The sequence below is a fragment of the Gobio gobio genome, assembly GCF_949357685.1.
Source record: "Gobio gobio genome assembly, chromosome: 23".
Taxonomy (NCBI): Eukaryota; Metazoa; Chordata; class Actinopteri; order Cypriniformes; family Gobionidae; genus Gobio; species Gobio gobio.
In genome coordinates this window covers 39,851,335-39,872,136 of record NC_137119.1, presented here as the reverse complement: position 1 = coordinate 39,872,136, position 20,802 = coordinate 39,851,335, and the positions used below count along the sequence as shown (strand labels likewise).

The 20,802-nt window shown below is 37.1% G+C and overlaps 1 protein-coding gene across 6 annotated transcripts in view; it reads left to right on the top strand.

Annotated features, from left to right (window-relative positions):
• Positions 1-318: 318 nt before the first annotated feature.
• The window catches only part of LOC307119795 (myosin phosphatase Rho interacting protein), an 80,266-nt gene continuing 59,782 nt past the window's right edge, over positions 319-20,802 (top strand). For all 6 annotated transcript variants that reach the window (XM_079806334.1, XM_079806335.1, XM_079806333.1 and 3 more), the window contains exons 1-3: positions 319-1,127; positions 12,591-12,668; positions 14,754-14,819. In XM_079806334.1, the coding sequence (XP_079662460.1) occupies positions 996-1,127; positions 12,591-12,668; positions 14,754-14,819 (276 nt within the window). In that variant the 5' untranslated portion in view covers positions 319-995. The remainder of the gene's footprint in view (positions 1,128-12,590; positions 12,669-14,753; positions 14,820-20,802) is intronic.

The window sequence follows — 20,802 nt, the reverse complement described above, 5'->3', positions numbered from 1 at the left end:
CTATCTGGGGGCGTTACAAGGGTAGTTATCAAATATCTTAACGCATGCATTATTTAGTGTAGTCATTTTTCACTGTACAACCACACGAAACTCACTAAAACAGTTTAAATGCATATAAGATCCAGTCTGTAAGTTTAAATAACTTCAGTTTACACCGTGCACAGTCCACCGACCTTGATTCTTGTTATTCCCCATAAAAATCAGTGCGATTGAACGATCTGATTGGACACGGGCGTCCTCTGACTACAAATAGTAGGCGTGTCCCTTCTTGTGATTGGTTTACGCCGCATGTCAGTTAACTCGAGCCCCGCCTCCTTCATTCCTGCGTGTGTATTGAGTGTGTAGTATGTGTGGAGCGCGCAGCCGGACCCGTGTGATCAGCTGTGACCGTGGGAAACGGACCCACTGTGCCCATCCAGACCTGCAGAAATCCGTCTTCGGAGCGGAAACTCTCTAGAGAATCCACATTGTTCCACATCATGGAGTCTCGGGACAGTTGTCTCCTCGTATCGCTGAAAGGTTCGTCGGAAGCTGTGAGCTAGTGGAAAGTAAACACCTCCTGTCCATCACCATTTACTTTGAGTGTTTGTACAAGTTTGCCACATTATTTTGGAACTCGCACTGTAACGCATCAGCGCGCGTCCGTGTGCCTGCGGGGGAGCGGGGACGCGCATGGATCGAGAGCGCGGAAGGTCCCGGACTGAATCCCTTCAGAAATCAATCCAAGAGAGCTTGGCTAAATTAAAACTTTTTGGCTAAATTAATTTTATTATTATTATTGTTATATTTTTAATTGTTGTTGATGTTATTATTATTATAGTCCCCTCAGTGTGGGTCCTGTCAGATGATTATTGTGCATAAATAAATCATTATCGCAGTGAGTTTGTGATGAGGCGGACCGGAGGTCGGACTGCATCGCGCGGGGGAGGACTCTCCGGTGAAATTATTGCGCAGTTTTTAAAATAACGGGAAAACGGGAACACAAACACACACTCATGGCACAGAGTATGTCAGCAAAAGATAACGCCTGCCGAAAATTTCAGGCCAATATTTTCAACAAGAGTAAATGCCAGAACTGCTTCAAGGCTCGAGACGCGCACCTGCTGAGTGATGAAGACTTCTCACAGGTAATATATCCACTAAACTACATACTCATTTCTGCTTATTAGCTCTGTCTGATAACTTAAGGTGTCAATGACCAGCAAACTACTGACCACTAAAGTATCATGGTAATACTACATTTCTATTTTAGAGAATGACATTTAGCACAATTTGAGTAATATTACCATATTTTTTGGACATGTAAGTTACCGTGGTAATGCCATGGTATTGTTGGAGATAATTGGAGTATCATGGAAAAACAATACTATATTGTGTGTATATATAGTGCATTAAAGCCGATCTGGGACATTGGATAAACCACCAAACTGCTTCAAAACTACACTACTAATAAAGTACCATGGTAATACTACATTTCTGTTCTAGAGAATGACATTTAGCACAATATGAGTAATAATACCATGTTTTTTTGGACATGTACTGTGGTTATGTCATAGTATTGTTGGAGATAAATGGAGTATCATGGAAAAGTCCTACTATATTGTGTATATAGTGCATTAAAGCCAATCTGGGACATTGGATAAACCACCAAACTGCTTCAAAACTACACTACTAATAAAGTACCATGATAATAGTACATTTCTGTTCTAGAGAATGACATTTAGCACAATATGAGTAATAATACCATGTTTTTTTGGACATGTACTATGGTAATGCCATGGTATTGTTGGAGATAAATGGAGTATCATGGAAAAAAATCATACTATATTGTGTATAAAGTGCTTTAAAGCCAATCTGGGACTCTGGATAAACCACCAAACTGCTTCAAAACTACACTACTAATAAAGTACCATGGTAATAGTACATTTCTGTTCTAGAGAATGACATTTAGCACAATATGAGTAATAATACCATGTTTTTTTGGACATGTACCGTGGTAATGCCATGGTATTGTTGGAGATAAATGGAGTATCATGGAAAAAAATCATACTATATTGTGTATAAAGTGCTTTAAAGCCAATCTGGGGCACTGGATAAACCACCAAACTGCACTAACAATAAAGTACCATGGTATTACTATGGTCTTTTAGACATGGTTCACATAGTCCAAGCCAAGGTTGACTACCCATTTGGTTAGATTCTAGAGGATTGCAGTTGGCTTTAACATAATACCGTGTTTTTTTTTACATTTACCGTGGTAATGCCATGGTATTGTTGGAGATAATTGGAGTATCATGGAAAAACAATACTATATTGTGTGTATATATAGTGCATTTAAGCCAATCTGGGACACTGGATAAACCACCAAACTGCTTCAAAACTGCACTACCAATAAAGTACCATGGTAATACTACATTTCTGTTCTAGAGAATGACATTTAGCACAATATGAGTAATAATACCATGTTTTTTTGCACATGTACCGTGGTAATGCCATATTATTGTTGGAGATAATTGGAGTATCATGGAAAAATCGAACTATATTGTGTATATATAGTGCTTTAAAGCCAATCTAGGACACTGGATAAACCACCAAACTGCTTCAAAACTGCACTACCAATAAAGTACCATGGTATTACTATGGTCTTTTAGACATGGTTTACATAGTCCAAGCCAAGGTTGACTACCCATTTGGTTAGATTCTAGAGGATTGCAGTTGGCATTATCATAATACTGTGTTTTTTTGGACATGTACCGTGGTAATGCCATGTTATTGTTGGAGATAATTGGAGTATCATGGAAAAACAATAATATATTGTGTATATGTAGTGCTTTAAAGCCAATCTGGGGCACTGGATAAACCACCAAACTGCTTCATAACAGCACTACCAATAAAATACCATGGTAATACTATGGTCTTTAGACATGGTTTCATGGTCCAAGCCAAGGTTGACTGTCCATTATGTTTTGAGCACAGCCTATACAGAGGATTGCAGTTGGCCTTAACATAATACCATATTTTTTGGCATGTCATTGTCAACCATGGTAATGCCATGGTATTGTTGGAGGTAAATTGATTATGCATATTGATCATTACCACGGTATATAAGGTGAAATTGAAAATGACTCAAAAAGGGGCCAAATTAATCAGTTCCCCCCTTTTTTTTAAACTTTCGTTTGTAAATCAAGACCACAGGTTTGTAATAATAACACGCAATAGCATGTGCTTTGGTGTAGTGGTTAAAAATCAGGGCTGCTTGAAAGGCTGTAGGTTCAAACCCCAGAGAGGTTAATCCATACTAATTACCATTACGGCTTTGATTGAGACACTTAACCTCAGGTTACCCCCTTGAGGACTGACCCATTTCTGATGAACTGATGCTTGGGTGAAGGTGTCAGGCAGATGACTAATTAGTGATTAGTAGTAATTAATGATGCAGTTTACCAGATGCACGGGGTAGATAAGCCACCTGCCTCAAGCAAGTAGTAGTATTTTGTCTGTATTCATTGTTTATTAAAAATCCGTGCTGGTAACGGAAAGATTGTGGGTTCAAACCCATCACCATTGAGCAAGTTCAAGACGACTGACCCTTTTAATTTGGCTAAAATTGTCTGGTAATTTACTAATCAGTGCAACCGTTTGGTGTCGTTTCACCAGTTGTAGACCCAAGATGCGTCTAATATCAGAGCTATTTCGAGCCCTGATTCCAGCTCCTGAACGGTTTTACTGTAAGGCCACACACACACAGATACAGGGGGTTTCCAGACTGTATCCTTAAAAATTACCACAGCTGGGTCTCGACTATATTACTGAGGTGACGTGGCCTCCGTTTGCCATCTGTCTCACTGTATAGGTTGGATTGTTATCAAAGAATGAAGTGATGAAGCAAAGAAAGACTGAATATTTGGACGCGCAAGTGAGCGCTTCCAGAGAAATGAGCCTCAAAGCAGCACTGAAGTCTTTTTTTAGAAAGCACTTTGGAAATTGAGTTGACACAGTGAAATGAATCGGGTCTTTAGTACCTGTTAAGTCATTTATCGAGTTGTATCCTCTTATTTTGTTTGAGTTTTAGATTTGTGGTCATAACATTTGTCATTAATGGCTTAATTCTATCCCTCAAGAACTGATTAGATGGGGAAAATCACTACATTACAGGTGTTTAAAAAGTAAAAGGACTTGGTGACATCAGCCGAAAAGAAAAATCATTATGTTTTTGTTTTTTGTAGAATAATGTGAAGGTAAAAATGTACGACAGTGTTTTAGTGTCGCATAAAAAATAGCAATACAAGCGAGAATAATGTAAAAATGATAGTCTTAGCATTACGAGAATAAAGTCAAAGCAGTACAATATTGAAGTCAATATTTTGAGAATAAAAGTATATTATGTGAATAAAATGTATTATTTTGAGAAAAAATAGTAGGGGTGTAACGATATATCGCGATATAAAAATATGACAATATGTACCGTTGATGGAAACGATATGATTTGCGATAGTGTTTTATTGTTTTACTATATTGATAGTTGTTTTAGTAGGCCTATTTATAAGGTATAATTCACCCAAACACAAATTTACAAATGTAGGCTACCACAAATGTAAACTCTGTCATCATACCCTCACCATCATGTCGTTTTTCGTTTAACTTCCAAACACAAATGAAGATATTCTTTATGAAACCGGAGGGATTTCTGTCCCTCCATTTAAAGTCATTCCTCTCAAACTTAAAAGATCCAATAAATGTCATAAAGGCATCGAAAAAGAACTAATCGAGTGGTCTAATCCAAATCCAAGTCTTCTGAAGAGACCCGAACGATGGTTTATGATGAACAGATTCACAACGGTAGTAAACACGGACGCGAAAACATCATGAGAGTGAGTAAACGCTGAATTAAAATTCTTGGATGAGCTAAACATTTAAAGTTTGGTCATTTTGTCACGTTTTTTTACGATTAGAACTGTGATTGATTGCATTGATCATCTGAAGTGCGCGCGCAAAATAGTGTCCTCCTGTGAATAGTGTCTGTTTAGGACCCAACGTGGTAATGCCTGATCAGAATGGGAGCAATAACATATTGTAAATTATTTCAATTGATAAACTAAGTAATAATACGAATACAATATCATAACATAGTAATGTATCTATAATATAAATAATAAAGAATAACAATAATATACAGAACAGGTGCACAAAATAAATACAACAGGATTTTTTTTAATTGTATAAACATTAAAGCGGGGCTATGGCTTTTAAAATGAAGTGTAAGTGCAACCGTGGTGTATAAACTAAGCTAATCGGGTAGCTGTACGCTAACTAAAAAAACATTAAGAACGAGATATGCTTGATTTCACAACTTATAGCTTTGGTTATATACTCCCATATGAGTTGATGATTTGAACACAATTTAAACGACAAAAATCAAAACGTGATTTTGTAAGATTTGTAATCAGGCTCTGAACAGATTACCCATTAAAAGTTCTTTCAGCCAATAGAATCGCTCTGGGGTCCTAAGCGGACACTATTTCACAGGGGGACAGGATTTCTCATTTTGGCTTAAAATATCGGGATGCATATTGTATCGTGAGTTCAGTATCGCGATTCATATCGAATCGTGACACGAGTGTATCGTTACACCCCTAAAAAATAGTATTGCTAGAAGTAGCATGAATCTGAAATTATTAGTTTCATCTCAATAAAACTTCAATACTGTTTTGCTAAAACTATTTGTGTAATATTAGGACTTTATTTTTGTAATTTTGACTTCATTCTCAAAGGATTACAGCTTTAATCCTGTTATTTCTACGACTTCATTCTCGCATTGCTACAGCTTTATTCTTATAATCTTATTTTTTATTGATTTATTTATTTTACCTGGCACTATAACGCAGTTGTAACGTGTGTGGTTTTGATTTTATCGTGGCATAAATATTCTGGGTCAAGTTATACATGACGATAAACAGCAATATTATTTTACATTGAAAGTGTGAGTAATGCGTGAGGGGAAAAAATTTACGTTTACGGAGTTTCAGTGACATTATTACATTAAACGACTATATATAATGTTGAATATAATTTAAAATAATGCAATGGGGGAATATTTGTGGGTGCTGATAATAATACACCAATAATAATTATATTATTTTGTGAATAATAAAAAAGTAAAAAATAAAAAAACCTCTTTATTTTGGCTTAAAATATCGGGATACATATCGTATCGTGAGTTAAGTATCGCGATTCATATCAAATCGTGACACAAGTGTATCGTTACACCCCTAAAAAATAGTATTGCTAGAAGTAGCATGAATCTGAAATTATTAGTTTCATCTCAATAAAACTTCAATACTGTTTTGCTACAACTATTTGTGTAATATTAGGACTTTATTCTTGTAATTTTTACTTCATTCTCAAAGGATTACAGCTTTAATCCTGTTATTTCTACGACTTCATTCTCGCATTGCTACAGCTTTATTCTTATAATCTTATTTTTTATTGATTTATTTATTTTACCTGGCACTATAACGCAGTTGTAACGTGTGTGTTTGGTTTTAATTTTATCTTGGCATAAATATTCTGGGTCAAGTTATACATGACGATAAACAGCAATATTATTTTACATGGAAAGCGCGAGTAATGCGTGAGGGGAAAAAATGTACGTTTACGGAGTTCTAGTGACATTATTACATTAAACGACTATATATAATGTATAATAATGCAATGGGGGAATATTTGTGGGTCCTGATAATAATACACTAATAATAATATTATTTTGATAATAATAAAAAAGTATAAAAAAAACCCCTCTTTATTTTGGCTTAAAATATCGGGATACATATCGTATCGTGAGTTCAGTATCGCGATTCATATCGAATTGTGACACGAGTGTATCGTTACACCCCTAAAAAATAGTATTGCTAGAAATAGCATGAATCTGAAATTATTATTTTCATCTCAATAAAACTTCAATACTGTTTTGCTAAAACTATTTGTGTAATATTAGGACTTTATTCTTGTAATTTTGACTTCATTCTCAAAGGATTACAGCTTTAATCCTGTTATTTCTACGACTTCATTCTCGCATTGCTACAGCTTTGTTCTTATAATCTTATTTTTTATTGATTTATTTATTTTACCTGGCACTATAACGCAGTTGTAACGTGTTTGGTTTTAATTTTATCTTGGCATAAATATTCTGGGTCAAGTTATACATGACGATAAACAGCAATATTATTTTACATGGAAAGCGCGAGTAATGCGTGAGGGGAAAAAATGTACGTTTACGGAGTTCTAGTGACATTATTACATTAAACGACTATATATAATGTATAATAATGCAATGGGGGAATATTTGTGGGTCCTGATAATAATACACTAATAATAATATTATTTTGATAATAATAAAAAAGTATAAAAAAAACCCCTCTTTATTTTGGCTTAAAATATCGGGATACATATCGTATCGTGAGTTCAGTATCGCGATTCATATCGAATTGTGACACGAGTGTATCGTTACACCCCTAAAAAATAGTATTGCTAGAAATAGCATGAATCTGAAATTATTATTTTCATCTCAATAAAACTTCAATACTGTTTTGCTAAAACTATTTGTGTAATATTAGGACTTTATTCTTGTAATTTTGACTTCATTCTCAAAGGATTACAGCTTTAATCCTGTTATTTCTACGACTTCATTCTCGCATTGCTACAGCTTTGTTCTTATAATCTTATTTTTTATTGATTTATTTATTTTACCTGGCACTATAACGCAGTTGTAACGTGTGTGGTTTTGATTTTATCGTGGCATAAATATTCTGAGTCAAGTTATACATGACGATAAACAGCAATATTATTTTACTTCATATTTTTTACTTAAACATTTAAATACTTGGGGGAAAAAAGCCACTCGAAGACTTCAGTGAACGTTTTGAGTGTTGATATAATTATCAGAGTTATGAATCAATTCACTTAAATAGACAGTTTGATTCAGATGGAAATAATTGTGAATAGCCTGTTAGCCAACAACAACATGCTAGTATCATGGAGGTGAGTTTTGCATGACAAACATCGTTGACATTGTCATCAGAAAATGCAAAAATCTAGTTGTTGTTCAGGTGTATGGCGGATGTCGTAATGACTCAGGGCCGTCGTTCGGTCAGACGTCAATATACCCATCTCTCTCTCTCTCTCTCTCTCTCTCTCTCTCTCTCTCTCTCTCTCTCTCTCTCGCTCTCTCGCTGCAGTTGGTCAGGTTTTTCGGAGTTGTTCATTCCACACATATTTATGTCCATGCTTTTTGTCATGCTATTAGAATCCACCCTCCCCCTTGACACACACACACACACTCTGTGAGACAGTCGGCGCTCAGTTCCGCTGTTATGAGAGAAAAAGGGGGGCTGTAAAAATAAACAGAACAAACTTTAACCATTGAAGAGGAAAATCTGGCCTACATTAGCCCCTCTCTCTGCGTCCCTGTCCGCTCCTCATCACTGATTTCCCAGAGCACAGAGTCTCCCATTAGCAGAAGATCAGGAGAAACTAGATTTTCCTAAAGGAAAAAAGTTCGGCAAAAGAATAGTGTTAAACTTAATGCAATTCAGTATGCAAAAATGATGGCGTCATTGATATAGGACGGGATGAGTTTACCGAATTAAGACCCTAACCAGGTGCAAGAACTAGAGGAATTAGTTTGCATTTGTTTTTTTGTTTTTTATCCTGCGCTTGAACTGGGCAAACGTTTTTCTTTTGCTCAGACTTTTTCACGGGCCATCGTTCAAGTTGTCAAAGCGACATTCCTTTAACCAGACGATAAACTGGCATTCATTCGCTCACTCTTGTACCTTAACGGAGAAAAATCAATGAGATTCTCAGCATGTGTCTCCTAGACAGCAAGAGATGAAATGGAGACGTTTGCTGAAGTCTCCTGCTTCTCAGATGTTTCTTCTATGAGAAAAAGACGCCTGTAATCTCCCCCAGTCCTCTGGAGTTTCAGAAGAGATCTCAAATAACTGGGCTCACATTTGCTAGAATACTAAAGTCTGCGATCAAAAGTCACATCTCAGTGTGAACTCAAACATTTCTCCAAGAGCAAATCACATAATTTGATATCACCACATGCGATACAAGACTTTTGCTCGCGTTTCGGGACAAAATTGTCACTTGCCCAAGCGGGCTAGTGTTGCATCGTTACTAAAGTTTATCATATGCACAACTTGTCAATTTAAACATTCAACGATTTTAAACAGTCTAGTGTGCAAAACTAGACTGGGTAAACCCGTACATTCATTTCTACTGCTTCTGTTACACTTTTGCGGGAACCAATCACAGACTGGCTTATCCACCTAGCACGCTATTGGCGGGTTTAACACGATGACGGATAGAGAAGCGATGGATCGTTGCCCGTTGATCACGCCTCTTGTGGTCTGATTGGTTGAAGGACTATCCAATTGCGTACAGAGTCATTTGAATTATGCTCGTTGATCACGCCTCTTGTGGTCTGATTGGTTGAAGGACTATCCAATTGCGTACAGAGTCATTTGAATAATGCTCGTTGATCACGCCTCTTGTGGTCTGATTGGTTGAAGGACTATCCAATTGCGTACAGAGTCATTTGAATAATGCTCGTTGATCACGCCTCTTGTGGTCTGATTGGTTGAAGGACTATCCAATTGCGTACAGAGTCATTTGAATTACGCTCGTTGATCACGCCTCTTGTGGTCTGATTGGTTGAAGGACTATCCAATCGCGTACAAAGTCATTTGAATTATGCTCGTTGATCACGCCTCTTGTGGTCTGATTGGTTGAAGGACTATCCAATCGCGTACAAAGTCATTTGAATTATGCTCGTTGATCACGCCTCTTGTGGTCTGATTGGTTGAAGGACTATCCAATCGCGTACAAAGTCATTTGAATTATGCTCGTTGATCACGCCTCTTGTGGTCTGATTGGTTGAAGGACTATCCAATTGAGTACAGAGTCATTTGAATAATGCTCGTTGATCACGCCTCTTGTGGTCTGATTGGTTGAAGGACTATCCAATCGCGTACAAAGTCATTTGAATTATGCTCGTTGATCACGCCTCTTGTGGTCTGATTGGTTGAAGGACTATCCAATTGAGTACAGAGTCATTTGAATAATGCTCGTTGATCACGCCTCTTGTGGTCTGATTGGTTAAAGGACTATCCAATTGCGTACAAAGTCATTTGAATTATGCTCGTTGATCACGCCTCTTGTGGTCTGATTGGTTAAAGGACTATCCAATTGCGTACAGAGTCATTTGAATTAAGCTCGTTGATCACGCCTCTTGTGCAGGAGAAAATACAGAGCAGACTCCCTAGACCAATGTTCAATCTTAAACTGAGCTTGGTCTGGTGATAGCCAGACAAGTGCAAAACAGCTTGTGAGTACCTAACTGGGTGCTTTTTCGCAGCTTGTTGCGCTTAAACGGTCAGAAACGCACAAAATTGTCAAAATGACGAGACTGGATTTGCAGACAAATTGAGATAAAAACGCAATGCTGTGCCTTCTAAATTGGATTCGACAGGAACGGTGCAACACACACTTATGTGAGTAAAACATGTTTTTTATATGTGTTAGTATTGCATTGTTACAGATCGTTTGAAATCTATTGATTACATACCTTAGCACGCAGTCACAGGCTGGAGAATCCGCTATTTGAAGAGTTATTGCTTCATTCGTGATCAGACTCGGTTATGGGCCAGGGCTCGGACTTGACTTTTTTAAAGCCCAACGTCCCCAGGGCTATGTGTTTTTTAGCCTGTCGACGGGCTATCTTAAATAGTGAAATGACATTCCCTTCTTGCGCGCGCACGCGTGTGTGTGTGTGTACGGTTCGCGGTTATATTCACTGATCGGGCGACAACATTCCAATCAATCGCGAGTGGATGAGAAATTAATCTTTGTGTTTGTTTGATAAAGATATTTTGCGAGTCCTGTGAGCGATTCCCCAGACGCTTTGAAAACAATCCCCACATGTACTGAGAGGAGCTGAAGCTCATTAAATATGCAAATCTTATCCAATCCTAGCCGTGGGCGTTAACTTCCAAGTCTTCAGTGTGGCACGCCCATCAAATCCTAGTGTTTCTCAGAGAGCCTCGAAACCAAGGCAGAAAATAGAAGTGTAATAATGGGAGGAATAATTGGCAACATTTTCATAATAATATCTAATATTTCATAGGAATATTGATATGTAATTTCTTTCCCTATTCACTTATGTCTCCAAAATGCCTGATAAACATGACTTAAGTCCTGGCGTCCACTACAGTGGACATTTATGAAATCAATGCCCTGTTTTGTAACAGAAAGTCATATTTTGATTAGAAACCCCATAACATTTTCCTGAGATGTTGATTTATAACAAACAATTTGAAAATTATAATGACAAAATATTATCATATTTCCATAAGAGTGCTAAACATTAACATCAGCCGTTTTGTAAAGACCAAGAAGAAGTTGTTGTCCTGGTGAAACCTCCAAACATTTGGTATCTCTTTACAGGACATCCAGACTGTGACATGTATGATGTTAATGTAATTCGCTAAAATATAACAAAAGTCTATTCCTGGGTCCCAGGAGGATATTGGATCCGTGCATTAGCTCTTAAAGTGACAGCAGCATAATGTTCCTGCTGCTGCCTGTCATTCATGTTAATCAAAGAACAAAAGATAAGCGAGAAGAATTAATCTGAATTTAAACTACACAATGAAACATTCAATTTCTGCAGTATTCCTGAACACTTTTAGACCTACACTCTAAAAAATGCTGGGTTAAAAATAACCCAAGTTGGGTTTGAAAATGGACTAACCCAGCGATTGGGTTGTTTTAACCCAGCAATTTGGTTGTTTTAAGCGAATATTTAACCCAACCGCTGGGTTAAAACAACCAAATTGATGGGTTAGTCCATTTTCAAACCCAACTTGGGTTATTTTTAACCCAGCATTTTTTAGAGTGTTTATGAAAACCTTAAAGCACTCTTTATTTCATTTGTATTTTTATTATATTGTATTTATTTGTGCTTCTGGTTGTAATTTGTTCTTCTTTGATTTGTAAATTCAATTCAAGGTTGAAATCAAGTGTGTTGCTACAACACAAATGCATAGAGTGAGCATACATTGATTTAGGTGAGATAAATGTAATTATTTTTAATACTGTATTTGCACATTTTTGGAGAAACAAGTTTTATGTACTAAAATGAAAAATATCTGAGATCTCCAATAAGTATGCTGAGCTTTGAAGTAGTAATGTTTCTCTCACGTGTGCTTTCTTTGGGGTTTCCGTCCGTCGGCACTTTGTTGTGCAGTCACAGGAGCGTCACGTGCAGAGATGTTTTGGTACTTTTCTTTGGCATGTTTCCATAAAAGTATGTACTTTCTTAAATCCCAGTTTAATGTGCATTGAGACATGTGACCATCGGAATAAAGTGTTCCACATGGCAGACAATCTGATTGACGAATAAAGCGCCCAACCACAGTTTTGGCCGGTAGGAGCAGGTTTATCTGACATAGTTGATGCCACACCAGTGTTAAAAAGACCTGGAGTCATGGTCTTAATGTTCTAACGTCATGTGTTGCATGTTTCAGGCAAAACCCATCTACGGTGGATGGCTGCTCCTGGCACCTGAAGGAACTAACTTTGACAATCCTCTGCACAGATCACGGGTTCGTATGACCGCACGGCTCTTTAAAGCCCAGGGAAAACTTCACCAAGAACTCGCCACGGAATATGGATTATAATGCAGTGCTGCACTTTTTACTTAGCGAGTTCATTTTTGGCAAAAATGTCTAACAAAAACTATTTTTAGACACGTTCTAGAATGTGCTGTTCTGTCAAGTTCTGCTATTCTCACCAGCACTAATAGAGTGAATCTCATGGATGTTGGCAAGAAATGGCCAGGTCATATTTCACCCCATTTTTTGGGGATCAGGAATGTGTGTCTGTGTGTGTGTGTGTGTGTGTGTGTGTGTATGCTTCATTTTCTTTTTCTTTTTTTTGGTTTAAAGTTGACCTTTCAACACCCATGTTTGCTTTGGGGTTATTTTAATAACCTAATTGGATGTGATTATAAATAAAATTAAAAATAAATAAATACAATTCTAAAACGAAATTAAAATTCATTGGGCTTTTATTTGGGTCAGATGAAATTAGTAAAATGATTTAAGAAAAAAAAAAGAGATTAATAACATGATTATTATTTTATAATTTATTTATAAACATTGTTTTTTTTTTTCAATTTGTTAGTAAATTATTTCATTAATAAAGTATGGTTTAATAATTCTATAATTAAAATAAAATGAGATTATGATTATTATTTTATAATTAATTTATAAACATAGTTTTTTTAAATAATTTGTTAATGAATTATTTAATAAAAAAAGTGTGTTTTAAAAATTCTATAATTAATTTAAAAATATGATATTAATAATATGATTATTATTTTATAATTAATTTATAAACATTGTTTTTAATAATTTGTTAGTAAATTATTTTATTAAAAAGCATGTTTTAATAATTCTATAATTAATATAAAATAATATGAGATTAATAATATGATTATTATTTTATAATTAATTTATAAATGTTGTTTTTTTATAATTTGTTAGTAATTTTTTTTAATTGAAAAAGTATGTTTTAATAATTCTATAATTAAAATAAAATAATATTAGATTAATAATATGATTTATTATTTTATAATTAATTTATAAATGTGTTTTTTTATAATTTGTTAGTAAATTATTTCATTAATAAAGTATGTTTTAATAATTCTATAATAAATATGAAATAATATTAGATTAATAGTATGAGTATTATTTTATAATTACTTTATAAACATTGTTTTTTATAATTTGTTAGTAAATTATTTAAATAAAGTATGTTTTAATAATTCTATAATTAATATGAAATAATATGATTTATTATTTTATAATTAATTTATAAACATTGTTTATTATAATTTGTTAGTAAATTATTTAATTAATAAAGTATGTTTTAATAATTCTATAATTCATATATAACGGTTATTTTTATATGCGTACCATTGGGTCTCTGGGACCCTAATCATAAAAAGTCCATCTCAACAGAACACAAGGGTGAAATTTAACATATTAAAAAATACACGAGTTGTCATGCATTATATTTATTTCACCAAAGGACTAGTATTTTTTCTTTATTATCATACATTGTGTATGAGAATAGATTGCTGTTCTTCTGTGTGTATTTAAGTGTGTCTGTATCTATGTGTGTGTGTGTGTGTGCGTAGTATATGTGCTTGTCAAGAAATTAACAAGTTGTGTGTGTGTGTGTGTGTGTGTGTGTGTGTGTGTGTGTGCTTGAGGGGGCCATGGAGTCGCTGACTCACTCTCGGTCTCTCAAGCTGAGCTCGTGAGAAACAGCAGGAGAGGGAGTTTGTGGGATGGGAAACAATTCGACAGCAAACAGGAAATCACAGACTGACAAACGAGATGGAAATATGATAAAAATAACCCAAAGCATATGTAGTGTATATATAAGTATGTATATGTAGGGTGTACTGGTCAACCAAATGGCTATTGCTGATATCCAAAGAGCAGGGTTATAATTAATGCAATTTAATGAGGCCCCAGATAAACCGGGCACCGTATCAATCAAGCCGCATGATTACGTAAACATTATAATTCATATACAGTGGCGCTAAAAAGTATTTAGACACTTAAAGCACACTTGAAATGCTTTCAAGATCTAAGACGTCCTCACTTTTTCTTTTACAGAAATGGCAGAGACGGTTTTTCCTTCTGTATGAACACGGACTCCTGCGTTACGCGCTGGATGACATGGTGAGTGTGTGTTGTGAGTGTGTGTTGTGAGTGTGTGTGTGCAAGGGCTCCCGCTCCTCATACTGTATACGTGTTGCCATGTTCTGTCTGCAGTCTGTGGGCGGCTCTATGTGGACAGAGCTTCAGGGTGTTTATGTTGCTGCCTGCCTGTTGTATGTTGTGCGTGTGTTTGTGTTTGTGTGTATGCATTGCTTGGCATAATGGCTGAATTGAGTTGTGTCCTCTCCTCTTTGTCTCTGCCTCTTTGCGTTTGCTTCTCTTTCATCTCTCTTTCTCTCGAAGTGAGTGATGGACGTATAAAGAGCAGCATAAAGGATAAAAAGCTGTTTGGGATCATTTGCATTCATGCGTGTTTGTGATTGCTATTAAGCACCACTTCGGCCCACACGTGATCATGAGTTCTTTTGTGTGCGTGTTTGTTTGCATAAACATTTCTCTGCGCTTTTGTGTGTGTGTGTGGAACTACATGAACCTAAAGTCCGTCATTACTGCACGCAGGAAGGCAAGGTTCGACCCGGCCCGGGTGATGATGATCTGTATGTGTGTGGGTGGGTGAAGCAGCGCTACATCCGTAAAACTACCCACAATCCATCTGTGCCCACATCCCTCCCACACTCAGACATCCAGGAACAGAGACAAATGTACACAATTAACTCTCGTTCCGTAGAACCGCTCGCAGCGGAGAGAGAAAGAAGGACAAAAGCAAGTAGTATTTAACAAGGGAGGGATAATGTTCTTGTAGATATGGACTGTGTTCTACAATTGACACGAATGAAATGAGCCTGGGATTGTTAACAAGCGTTCAGTAGTTTGGACTGTTTTAAGGTGCAGGTCTAGTTTTGAGGAAAGAAGAAAGTGAACGGTGAGCAGGGGCTGTTAAACTCCACGACTACACCATAATGCTGCGTTCACATCGGACGCGATTCGCGCGATTCGAGAAATGATTGACATGTTAAGTCAATGCAGAGACGCGAAATGGCATTCTGCGGCGCGATTCGCGCGATTGAGGCGGCGCGAAGGACGCGAATTGAGCGTTTTGAACGCGCGATTCGCGCGAAACGCTCAAGTTGAAAAATCTGAACTTTGGCGGATATTTCGCGCCGCGTTAACCAATCAGGAGCGTGCTCTAGTAGTGACAACAATGAGGAGAAAATCTGTATATTAATATCTGGTTCAGACAATATGATTATCACTGTGATAACTATTTAAAGTTATTATTCGCGCGAATCGCGTCCGGTGTGAACGCCACATAAGAGCATCAAAATATCCGTCCATATGACTTGCACACTAAATAGCAGTTGTGTGAGGAGCAAGCTGACAACCGTTTACCTGGACATTATTGGCCTAAACTATAAATAACTCCATTCATGTTCCACGGTAGAAAGTCATTGAAAGAGGACACGCAAGGGACAGATTTTTCATTTTCATTTTCATTTTTGGGACGCCTGCCTTTACATGCGCATGAACTTTAATGACATCGCATTTTTACACTGTTTTCACACTTGGGTCCTCTTTAAAAGAACCGAACTCAAACTCCTTTAAGTGGACCAAGAGGTGAACCAAGTGAAAAAGGACCCAGTTCTCTTCACGTTCACACTGTCCCTGTACCTGAAAGAGGACTCAGATCCTTTTTTGGTCCACTTTAGTAGGAATGTGGTCTCAGACGCCTTTGTGTTCATACTGTTGCTTTTTGGATCTAGTCCAGTTCAGTGTTTGATGGCTGACCCTATGGCCTTCAACATTTGATCCCGTTCACTTGCATTGTTTATGCCTCAGTAACCAAGATATTTGTTTGTAAAGATTTTTTTTTTAAATGACATTGCTACAAATGTTGTTGAATTAAGTTTATCTTTTGGAAAAAAGTAGTTTTTGCAATACTACATATTCTTGCACTAGCTGTATCACACATCCACCTTTATAAATAACATTTATTTTGATTTGTTTTCCTTGAATCGTGTTTATTTTATTGCAGAAGGCCAAAAATAAACAATACAATAATAAAAAAATTATTGTTAAAAATTAAATAAAATTTCCAGGTAAATTGGGTATGCTTAAAAACTGCAATCAAGTAAGAAATTGAATAATCACATGAAAAAATAAAACTGCATATTCTTCACTGTATGACGTACTCGACTGGTTCTTATATTAGGCTAGTAATGCAGATGTGAAGACGAAACCACCTGTTTATGTGAAACTTGAGAGTTTTTGTCACTTTAAAATGAATGCAATAATACGCTAAAGATGCTGTTTAGTACACGCGCTGTGACAGCTGGCTTCTGTGCATGTGCTTTAGGTGTGTGCGCTCTTAACACCATTTTAAACTGGCAAGGTGTGCAGTCGCGTCTCTCTTACACTGTTCGGAAGCGGTTGAAATTGTAATAAACAAGTGTAAGTTGTGAACAAATAATTTGTAGAGATTTGCCAGAAGAAGCAGCCATGATGAACAGCCGATTTGTACCGAGGCATCTGATGGCCAAACTACTTTGGAATTTGCAAACAGAAAAATCAAGTAAGCCCAGAGCGGTTTGTGGTCATATTGCGTGTTTTTAGCGAACCGTACCATAAAAGGAGATCGAACCGTACCCAGATCACCTCTCACCTCGGTTCGCTTTAAAGGAGTCTTAGATCGCTTGGAGTGTTCACATATGGGCAAATCACGCAAACCACGTTCAGACCCCTGAAAAGTGTGAAAACACCCTTAATCCGTAGGGTTTAATATGGAGTTGGCCCACCCTTTGCAGCTCTAACAGCTTCAACTCTTCTGGGAAATGCTTTCCTCAAGGTTTAGGAGTGTGTTTATGGGAATTTTTGACCATTCTTCTAGAAGCGTATTTGTGAGATCAGGCACTGATGTTGGACGAGAGTCTCCGCTCTAATTCATCCCAAAGGTGTTCTATCAGGTTGAGGTCAGGACTCTGTGCAGGCCAGTCAAGTTCCTCCACACCAAACTCCTCATCCATGTCTTTACGGGCCGCCGCTTTGTGGACTGGTGCAGTCATGTTGGGACAGGAAGAGGCCGTCCCCAAACTGTTCCCACAAAGTTGGGTGCATGAAATTGTCCAAAATGTCTTGGTATGCTGAAGCATTAAGAGTTCCTTTCACTGGAAATAAGGGGCCAAGGCCAACCCCTGAAAAACAACCCTACACCATAATCCCCCCCTCCACCAAACTTTACACTTGGCACAATGCAGTGAGGCAAGTCCCGTTCTCCTGGCAAACGCCAAACCCAGACTCGATCATGGGATTGCCAGACAGAGAAGCGTGATTGGTCACTCCAGAGAACACGTCTCCACTGCTCTAGAGTCCAGTGGCGGCGTACTTTACCCCACTGCATCCCACGCTTTGCATTGCACTTCCTGCTGCTCGGCCATGGAAACCCATTCCATGAAGCTCTACACACTTTTCTTGAGCTCATCTGAAGGCCACAGAAGTTTGAAGGTCTGTAACGACTTCTGCGCACTGTGACCCTCAGCATGTGCTGACCCCGCTCTGTGATTATACGTGGCCTAAAACACTTCATGGCTGAGTTGTTGTTGTTCCCAATCTCTTCCACTTTGTTATAACACCACTAACAGTTGAGTGTGGAATATTTAGTAGTGAGGAAATTTCCCGAATGGACTTATTGCACAGGTGGAAACCGATCACGGCCCCACACTTGAGTTCTCTGAGCTCCTGAGAGCGGCCCATTCTCTCACTAATGTGTGTAGAAGCGTCTGCACTAGTGCTTGATTTATACACCTGTGGCCGTGAAGTGATTGAACACCTGAACTCAGTGATTCAGAGGGGTGTCCCTATACTTTTGGCAATATAGTGTAGTAAAACAAACATTTTTAACTATTAACTTTTCTTTCAAATGAAAGATTTGAACATAATTGAAAATGAGAAAATATTGTCTGGGCAACTAACTGAAAAAGGTTTAAGTGAAGTACTAAAATGACTAAAACTTAAACTAAAATAAAAAATAATTAAAGCTAGAAAGAAATATTTAATAAACAAAAAAATGATAAAGGAACACAACAAAATGACTAAAACTCAAGCTAAAAAATATTAAAATAAAAGTTAAATTCAAACATGAATTAATACTTTATTATTATGTAAATAATGCTGAAATAGCATGTTTGGTTTTTACACACACAAACACACTTGAAAACCTTTTCTAATACAGATGATTTTGACGTGTGTGTGTGTGTGTCGATGTCATCAGCAGGTTTTCTTTGTGTCAGTGCCATCAGAAACAGGTGCTGAAGTGTCGTGTCGTGAGAAGTTAGGATGTCTGGTGTTGACTGGACGCTCTTTGTGAGTGTGTGGAGAAAGCTAGAACACATTGGAGTGAGTCTGAGTCTCAAGCTATATTTATAGCTGCTCTTCAGCATTTGTTTCCATAACGACCACTCAAACCCTACAATATAGAATGTAGTATAGCGGCGAATCTCACGAAACATGTCAAGAACACCCCAACATCACCAGAAAAATAAGAGTTATATTTTGCAATGACTATGGAACTTATTACAGGACTATTATAGGAAAAATTGTCATCATTAAAGGATTAGTTCAAACTTTTAAATAAACTTTTGCTGATAATTTACTCACCCCCATGTCATCCAATATGTCCATGTCTTTCTTTCTGCAGTCAAAAAGAAATTAAGGTTTTTAATGAAAACATTCCAGGATTTTTCTCCATATAATGGACTTCAATGGGCTCCAAACGGTTCAAGGTCCAAATGACAGTTTCAGTGCAGCTTCAAAGGGCTTTAAACGATACCAGATGATGAATAAGGGTCTTATCTAGTGAAACGATCCGTTTCTGCGAGAAACGGAGCAGTATTTATGATATTATTTTACCTCTTATCAGACTAACGTGATCATCTCTGAGCTCCGCCATAACTTCCGCTAAGTGAGGTCAAAATACGAGCCTGGTCATAGATATATCAATCGTAGATGCCTCATTCTACTGATCCGTGCAGGCGCTAATGAGGCATATACGTATACATCTATGACCGCGCTCGTATTTTGACCTCACTCAGCGGAAGTTATGGCTGAGCTCAGAGATGATCACGTTCGTGAAGGGTTCGATAAGACCCTTATTCATCGTCTGGTATCGTTTAAAGCCCTTTGAAGCTGCACTGAAACTGTCATTTGGACCTTGAACCGTTTGGAGCCCATTGAAGTCCATTATATGGAGAAAAATCCTGGAATGTTTTCACCTAAAACCTTAATTTCTTTTTGACTGCAGAAAGAAAGACATGGACATCTTGGACTTGAACTTGAACTAATCCTTTAAGGACCTTTTTTCTTCTGCAGAACACAAAAGATATTATGAGAATTTTTTGTACACCGTAAAAGTCAATGGGGTCCAAAATTTTGGAAACTTTTTTTTGTTGTTGTTGCGCAATATAACATTTAGTCTATGTGTGTTCGATTTGAGGTTAGCATTTATGCTAGTGTACATATAAAAGTTGACAAAATAAATGTTAACACTACAGTAAATGCTTAATAAATAATTTACTTAAATAAGTATTTTCATTGTTAGGTCATATTACGTAATGTAGTGGAACCTTATTGTTTTACCAAATAAACATTTAACATATGCATGGAAATTTCCATTTTCCAAAATTTCCTGGAAAACAGACCCAAAATATGAATCTTCATAGACAGATAATAGCATCAACGTGAACATGAAATGGCATTTATTACACAATTTGTAATGTTTAAAAACAAAATGGCTTATTTTGTGGCTTCTATATCGATTACATGAACTAATCAGCATGTATTACATAGTTACATAATTTGATGGTATTTTTAAACTCGATTGACAGTCCTTCTCACCATCATCCTCTCCTTCCCCGTTGGACTTAAGCCACTGGAGTGAGAAAGAGAGAGAGATGTGTAGGAGGAAAGAACAGGATGAGAGGAAGATTACAACAGAAGCCTGGCTGCTATTTTCAGACCAGTTGCATCTCTGTATGAATTAGGGATGCACAAT